The sequence below is a fragment of the Carassius auratus genome, linkage group LG28B, assembly GCF_003368295.1.
Source record: "Carassius auratus strain Wakin linkage group LG28B, ASM336829v1, whole genome shotgun sequence".
In the NCBI taxonomy this organism is placed as follows: domain Eukaryota; kingdom Metazoa; phylum Chordata; class Actinopteri; order Cypriniformes; family Cyprinidae; genus Carassius; species Carassius auratus.
The window spans coordinates 2,775,661-2,784,259 of record NC_039293.1 but is presented as its reverse complement, the minus strand read 5'-3'; the positions used below and the strand labels follow the sequence as shown (position 1 = coordinate 2,784,259).

Genomic DNA, 8,599 nt, shown 5'->3' with positions numbered 1-8,599 from the left:
GGTGCATTACGGGTGTTTAAATTTTCATACACAGCCTATTTCTCTAGTCGTAGCACAGATTTGCCAAAAATAAAAAATAAATGTTTCGCATTAACATCTTAAAACATTTCAAAGTAAGAACAGGTTTATGTGCTGTTTAATAACATGTATGATAACAAAAAGTGTCAATTTTGACTTTAAAAGTCTTTCATTTTCAACATTTTATTGGTTACCATTTTAAAAAAAGGATGCTCATAACGTAAGGTGCAGGAAAAAAACAATGGCAAAAAAAAAAAATGCATGGTTGAAATAATGCAAGAATGTATCCTGTGTGAACAACCCCATGTGGTCTCCAAAAATGCAAATGAACAAAAATATTCAAAGATGATTTCAGTGCATTTTTACTGTATGGTGAATCCATATATTCAATGTGAACTTGACATTTAGATCCAGCATTCAAATTCAGATGAATCTAACATTATCAATCATCATACAAGTTTCTCCACCTTTTCAAGGGCATTTGCTGAGTTTATGTTGCTTTGGGCCTTGTCCAAATGTCCCTTTTTATCCTCTGGCCCGCTCATCTCTGATTTCCAAGAGACTGGCTCCCGTAAAGAGACGCTCTCTTGAGACCATCCGACACAGAGGAGGAATTCTGGGTTTATTTGCGCAGGCATGGAAAGTCTTGACGTGAGTTATGTTATGTCATTAATACCAACTGAATATATAATGCAGAGTCATTCTGAGCTCAAGTTCTTCCAAATTAATCCTCCTTTTGGGGATGAACTGAAGTGATGTTCAACAGTGCTCATAACAGAGCTTCCATAAATCGTCTTACACAACAGGAAAAAGTAATGACTCAAGCAGTCCAACCTACAGTATGTTTTTCCAAGTGACCTCTCAGAGTCCGAAAATTCAGAGAAAACTAAACAAAACAGAAGAGGTTTCCAATGAGGTTCTAGTGATGCAATAATTATAGGTTTGATTCCCAGGGAATGTGAATGGTTAACCAAGTATGTGTGTGTTTATATATATATATATATATATATATATATATATATATATATATATATATATATGTATGCAGTGGAAGTCACTTTGGATAAAACCGTCTTTTCATGTTATCAGGTTCATAATATCAGCTAGCACAGTATAATATGTTTTTAAAAGTCACATCTGCGTGAAGAGAACATGCACAAAGTCTTTTTCTGGTGCATGATTCTTTTCCAGATGTTTTCTTTGGGCTTGGCCCATTATACACTGTCAGTAAAGTGTCATAAGGTGGCCAAGCTTCACCTTCCTACCTTCCGTTTTTACTCAGACGTCCCGTGGGACAGTAGATGTCGGCCCAGGACTGTTGGGCACTGAGGGGCTGTCATTGAAGCTGGATGTGGGGAAGAAGGAGGGGATGTAGGGGATGGCAGCCAGCAGCAGAGGGCTCATCTGGGGGCTGTCGTCTGATGGTAAGGGGATCACCACATCGTCCTGGTCCCAGACGTGGAAGGCGTTGGCATGGGACAGAGACAGAGCTGCAGGCAGACGGGTGGGTCTGATGCTCGATATGTCGTCTTTTTCTGCATCGTCTTCGTTAGGGCCTAGTACACAGTCTATAATGAGAGATAAGTGCTATTTTATGATAAATAAACACTTTTATCAGGGGTGTAAAAAACTGAGGACCTACACTTGAGTTGAAATATAGTTCTGTGTTAATCTAACTCTGTTAAAAGTTCTTGAGTTAAAACTGTCCAAGTACTTAAACATTACAAACATATAAACAAGATAATTCTGGAAAAAAAAACTGTTTCCTCAAAAAAATTTTAAATATATATATAAACATTTCTTATCATGAATGTTGAATTCAGTTAATTTTTTTTGTGGAAACAGTTTTTTTCCCAGAATATATATAATTTTTGATTAAGTATAAAATAAAATACCTTAAAAAGTCTTACCGTTACCAAATTTTAAATACTATGCAACCATACATGGTAAAGATTTCTCCCTTAAATGTACTATGGCAGTCCCATAGTACAGAAGAGTACTAATGCCATGGCACTGTAGACTACCATGGTATTTTCCAAAGCTTTACCGTTGTACAAAATAAAGCAGAACAGCTAACAGGTTAACCAGGAGTTACTGTGAGGTTTTGAGATATCGTACCTGCTACATCGTTCGCGAGGTCTTTGATCAGATGTCCCACTATGGCATAGGCGACCGCGACAATCACCAGCGCGGCCATCAGCAGGTACAGGACCCCCTTCGGCAGGGGGATGAGGTCGCGGGTCACCGGCTTGTAGTCTCTGAACATCGGGTCCTCGCTCGGAAAGGAGTATTGAAACGCATGTCCGGTTTTATCCGTAAAGTTCAAACTTGTTACGTTGAGAGAATTCATAACCAGCCTTTACTTCTTCCAGACAAATCGTCCAAAAAGAGCGATTATGTTGGACGTCTCTTTGACGAACTTGTCGCCGTTGAAAGTTGCTTCGATTTCTGAATTAAAAACTCCTCGCTTTATAATAATCTGGAAAAGTTAGATACTTTCAACAGAATTTAGAAAAGATATGATATGTATATATATTGTTCTGTTTATTCCTGAAGAGTTTTTTTTATATCAAGACTTGTTATCGTTTTAGTTCATCTGGTTATTCTTCAAAGCCTGTAGATTCTCGTTTTTGAGTGTGTACAGAGAGAGAGCCTGTACTTCGTCTTCATTCAAGTCCAAGCTTCCTCACAGGAGCGTGCTGCGCATGCGCGTCTGTGCGCTGTCCGTGGTGCTAAAGCCTCTCTCTGTCGACGTGACTCTCGCTTAACGTTATCAATCAGCCCGGAGTACATTTCGAAGTGCGCCCATTTTCCGCCCGGTTTGAATCACTACACAGAGGTAGATGGGTTCCTTTGAGCCCGCCTCCAAGAAGTTGATAATGCCGCCGTTGGCCGCGTCCCAAGTCCTTTAATTCGCTTAATTAAATCGGGGATTCCGCGAACCTGGTGATCCTCCGAAAAGACCCGCTTTCTCATTGACACATGTTAAATCCAGTTTATCAGACTAATCTTGGCTTTGTTTTGGGCGAAAATAAATCATTGTGCGTGACATGATCAGCCCAGTTCGACAATGCCACTTATAACTCCGTTTCAAATTATTTGTATAGCGCTTTTCGGAAAATATTTTTCTCAAGATTTTTCTTACTCAATTTTTTTTATTATTTTTTTTTTTTTTTTTTGGCGACGCTAAAATATAAAAATATTTTTTTTATTTAGTTCAGGATATCTATAATAAGTGATACATAGTAGTAACGTTACGTTGTTTTGGTCAAGTTATGTTGCTATGGTTACCACTTCAGGCGAACGCGACTTCTGTTTACTAGCGATTTGTTTAGCAGATGAAAATACTCAATCTGACTACTAACCAGATTTATTTGGGGGAAAATAACAATTTTACTGTTCGTAAAGACCCAGTATAGTAAGTAAGACACATTGAACATTTTTTAAAACATGAATACTAGCATGACTTTCATACTGAAGCTTAAATAGCATTTTATTGATAGAGCAACGCTTGATCACATTAGTGGTAAAGTACTATTATTGTTTTGCAGATTTACAGGATGATAGTCAATTGATAACGGACGTAGTTAACCTGAAAACTTGGCATGAATGTTTACAATACACATCTTAAGCAAACAAAATATTTCTAATGTAATATATTACAGTATTTGCAGTTAACAAAACCGAATTTCCCCATGAAACGGTCTGAAAGGTCTAGGATCTCCTGTCTGAGTTTTGTTCTTCATGAAAACTTTTACTTGGGCTTTTATTTGGATGATTATTAGGTTTTTTGGTTGTCAAAAGTTTGGATTCAAAAGTAAATTAACATTAGAGACTGTTCTTTTTGTTTGTCACGCTTAATTAAGAGCTTTTAAAGCACATTTTATGTTGAGTATTTTTCGAAATGTATTGCCACTGAGTAACCTAACATGAAAGTAAAGTGTGCTCTCTTTTAGACTAAATTCAGGATGAGGGGGCATCGGAAAACTCTTTCAAAAGATGACCGTTCTGTCAGGATGTTGTCAAATTAATTTTAAGCTACAGCTAAGCAGTATTCCTCTTACATAACCATTTGAGCTTGTGCAGGATTTGTCGATTTCATAATGGCCCTCTTCAAAATCAGCATAGCTTGACAGAAGACCATGAGCCAACGGTGTTAGACATAGTGTTGGACTACACGAAAGGCTTTTTTATTTGTTCTGTGTATATCCTCTTTATCCCTGCAATAAGAATCATAAGAATAATTGTGCAAGAGTGCTTATGGGAGATGAGATGGAGATTTTTTTTTTTTTTTTGGACTACTGTATCATATTTGATAGATTATGTTTTAATGGATCATGGGAATATGGAGTTCATACTTTAGAGAGGAAAACCCTTAATTTTATTCAAACTGAGCAAAAATATGGAATTTACTGCAGTTGATGATATTTTTATGAGCATATATTAATGTCAGTCTCAGGAAATAAAAATCTCAAGGCCAGTAATTTTATACAGCTCTCATAGATCAAGCAGCAAAATATGTTATTGCATGGACTGTAACCCTTTTTTTAATTATTATTTTTTTATGTGGACTTATTTTATGTGACAAATGTGTGTGCTGGTTCTTGGCAAGTTGTCATGCGTTTCACTTGGGGAGGTCTGAGCAAATTTATTTTTACTTATAATTTCTCATTTTTATTTTTGAATGCATTTAAACATATCTTGAAGTTTTGACTACAGTCCTGGGACAGCTAGCCCCAGACTCTCCAATGTTTTCTTCTCAGTAAATGTGCCTTTTTTGAGGTGAACAAAACCTGAGCAGTCATGATATTTAGTTCTGATGAATATGATCTTTCTGTGATAATGTGTCAGCACATGGGTTTATATCAGATACTGCCTCTCTAATCATCAGAAGATTGACATGCTTTCACAACCTCCTGTTCCCCTCTCTGTGTCCCTCATCCTTTTCTATTTTTGGATGAGCTTTAAAATGAAATCTGGCACCTGGTTTGACTTTGAACATTTGTTCACCTATTGTTTTTGTGTCCCTGTTGAAAGTCAGTGTCCTGAAAATTATGTTATAATAAAATACTCATAAAAAAAAAAAAAAAACATGAGATGAAATAATAAAAGTGAAAACATGAAATGATGTGAAAGCTAACATGACATAAACAATACTTCTAAAGCATTTATTATTTTCTACAATATTTAAAACAAAGGCTGTACCTGTTAACATTAGTTAAAGCACTGAACTAACATGAACAGACAATTAACAATTCTATTTCTATTAACCAACATTAAAAATATAGTTCACCCAAAGTTGAAAATCGACACCCTCAAGCCATCCAAGTTGTACTTGAGTTTGTTTCTTCAGTGACCGACCCTTTACAGTGAATGGATGCCGTCAGAATGAGAGTCTGAACAGCTGATAAAAACATCACAATAATCCACATGCAATCCACACTCCACCAGTCCATTGTTGTGTGATTTATTTCTTACAAACACAGTTTTTAACATCATTGATGGACTGGAATGGTGTGGATCACTTGTGGATTATTGTTTTAATCATCTGTTTGGACTCTCATTCCACTGGTGAGCAAGTGATGTAATGCTAAAGATCTCCAAATCTATTCTAGAAACAAACTCATCTACAGAAAAGTTGAACAACGTTAATTTTTTTCCCTTTTTCATTGTGCAAATGTTTGTACTTTGCTCCTGGTTTTCCCAGTCGGCTCAGCAACATCAGAGATTATCTGTGTCCTCTGACACTCATTCATCTCGTTATTACAGTCCATTATGATCTGAGCCAGTGAGGCCAGGCCTGAATGTATTTCCATTTACGGATTAATGGTTGCTCCTAAGATGCTGACCTGAGACACTAGAGCAAATTATGAGGGCAGGGGGGTCTCCTTATAAACCTCATGTTGGTGGATTGCCAATTTATGGAGGATTTTAAGAAATTCTGTTGGTCTTATAACACAGCAATCAAAAATGCCATGGTTTACTGGACATATATAGTGTATACGTAGCTTAGGTTTTTATCTCTTTTTTTAATTGCTCTAAATAAATAAATAACTATTTAAAAAAAGTTATTCTGGAAAGTCTATGTATTAAAAAAAAGTATAATTATTATTTTTTTATAATTAGCTGTCGTTTTTCTATACAACCACGCGCGTGCCCGTCACGTGCATCATTGCGCGCTGTAGGTTTGTGTAAACTGTAAACAACGCCGATAAAAGTGAACAAAATTGCCACTCGCTTACTTTGTTATTATTAAGGTTTAGAAGAACCCCAGAGACACATTACTCGACGGGGATTCATCAGAGAGTGAGTTTAAGTAATTCCGATTTGCTAAGCAACGAGCTAAGAATTGAAAATGCTAATATGAACGCGAAGCGTAAAACTGTATCTTTGACTTATATAATTTGTCGTTAAATTATAACGTACACTGTTTAGGTACCATATGAATTACACGTACGATAATAGTATCATTGTTTTCTTTGACGTACTTTGGAGCTCAAAGTATAATCCTGAAATCACCGCGCTATGTTGTAATGACTGTAACGTTAGTTTTTGAATGATGACGCCGGTTAATTATCATGTTAATGTATGTATGTACTTGTATCTGTTATGTTATTGTTTACTTAAGTGTCATATATTCTGTTTTTCAGGCTATGGCACATCACTTCTTTGGGAATTCAGGCTCTATGGCCTTGCAGTCAACACCCAAAGCTGGTCATCACCAATCATCAGCAAAGGTACATATGATTTTACACTAAAATGATCAAATGTCTGATAATTGTCTAGTATTGCTGCTAAAGTTTATTTCCTTTCGATTCAGGTGTCGGATGATGGTTTTAACTCAACAGGTGAAACTCTGTCATTTGTTAGTCTGGACGACAGCAATGAGCAACAAAGGTGAATCAGTAACAGAAAACTTGTTCTTGCTTGTTTGCTATTTTTAGTTGTGTTTACAGACATTTTACCCATTGTTTCACCCTGTAACAGTGAGGACTCTGGTATCGGAGTTTCAAAAGCCTCGACTAGAAGTTCGCCGGGCAACAGTACTATGGAAGATGCTGCCGTGTTGACTCCCACAAGTTCAGGAATAGATGAGATTGGAAAGAAAGCACAGGATCTTATTGAGAGAATAAATGAGAGGCGAGCCATGGACCAACATGTGATGAACAGCTTTGAGGAAAAGCTCATTAAAAAGGTACTCAACACTACAACAGATGCAAAGAAAACAGTTAAAGATATAAGAAACAGTATTTGACTGATATTGTGTTTTTAAGAAGTCAATGCAGTTGGCTGAAATAATACCAACATAGAGTTCAGTTTAAAAAACAAGGAAACGTTTTTAGCAAATTTTCAAAAATAATGTTTTGCCATTCCATGTGTATTCCAATTAATCTAAATTAAACTGCAGTTGGGTTATTTGGATTAGAGATGATAACAATTTAATTAATTTTGCAACATTTTTAATTGCATGCTCCTATATATTTGTTTATATATGCATTACATGAACAGTATATATTTATATGCATGATACATTTTACACTATAAAATATTTTTAAACAGGATTTGGCATAAGCCAAACAGCTACATGTGGATTTCCTCAAAATATCAGACAATTTTGACATATAATCATTATTATTTACAGTAATCTTCCTATGATTTTCACTGTTTTATGATCATTTTTACTATAAAAAATAAAAAAAGTATTTCGTTATTTTTTTTTTTCTATGGAATCTGATGTGCCTGAAGAGTCATTATGGTATGAATATGTTTTGAACAAGCCATATACATATTTATAAGGTCTTAAACCTTTGTGTTGTTTTGGGGTTAACAAACAGAAAGAAACTTCTGAAGAAAGGAACTTAACATCCAAGTGGTTTCCATGTGAGCTAAGAGCATATTCTTTATGTTTTTGATGCATCTATGCAGAGAAAGTCAGTGATTGTTAATAATTTTGTAACTTGGCTCAGCAACAACTGGCCTAAAGCATAATGATGTAGAAAACTTTCATGTATTTTTCATGTAAACACTGTACATTTAGAAAAGAATGGGAATAGTTCACCCAAATTGAACATTTGCTGAAAATGTGCTCAATCTCAGGCCATCCAAGATGTAGATGAGTTTGTTTCTTCGTCAGAACAGATTTGAAGAAATGTAGCATTACATCACTTGCTCACCATTGAATCCTCTGCATGAATGCTGCGGTCAGAATGAGAGTCCAAACAGCTGATAAAACATCACAATAATCCACACCACTCCAGTGATCAGTGAACTATTGCTGTGTGTGTCTGTGCAGGTGAGGGAGATGTGTCAGCAGGTGAAGGAGCAGATGTTTGAGTATTATGAGCAGCACAGTCAGGGCATGGAGGCCAGCATCACTGAGCTGTCGGAGGTGCTGGAGAGGAGCAGTCAGCTGAGTATGGAGCTACAGGGAGCCAGTCAAACCCTAGCCGCCATCAATAAAGGCCTGCAGCACAGCACAGAGCAGTAGATACACAATCAAACATAAACTTAATTTAATTTAAACTTTAACTTAAGAAGGAATTGTTTAAACATTTCAAAATGAAAACTGTTTTATTTATTT

General features: G+C 36.2%; 1 protein-coding gene across 2 annotated transcripts; it reads left to right on the top strand.

Annotated features, from left to right (window-relative positions):
- Positions 1 to 3,309: 3,309 nt before the first annotated feature.
- Positions 3,310 to 8,599, top strand: LOC113067729 (synaptonemal complex central element protein 2-like). Of its 2 annotated transcripts, none has more exons than XM_026240168.1 (5): positions 3,310 to 3,436; positions 6,669 to 6,755; positions 6,839 to 6,915; positions 7,006 to 7,213; positions 8,312 to 8,598. In XM_026240168.1, exons 2-5 carry the CDS (start codon positions 6,672 to 6,674, stop codon positions 8,504 to 8,506), a joined length of 564 nt encoding a protein of 187 aa, XP_026095953.1. In that variant the 5' UTR covers positions 3,310 to 3,436; positions 6,669 to 6,671; the 3' UTR covers positions 8,507 to 8,598. The 2 variants fall into 2 exon arrangements, with proteins under 2 accessions (XP_026095953.1, XP_026095954.1); XM_026240169.1 differs by lacking the exon at positions 3,310 to 3,436 and adding an exon at positions 6,216 to 6,324 and having other exon boundaries at positions 8,312 to 8,599.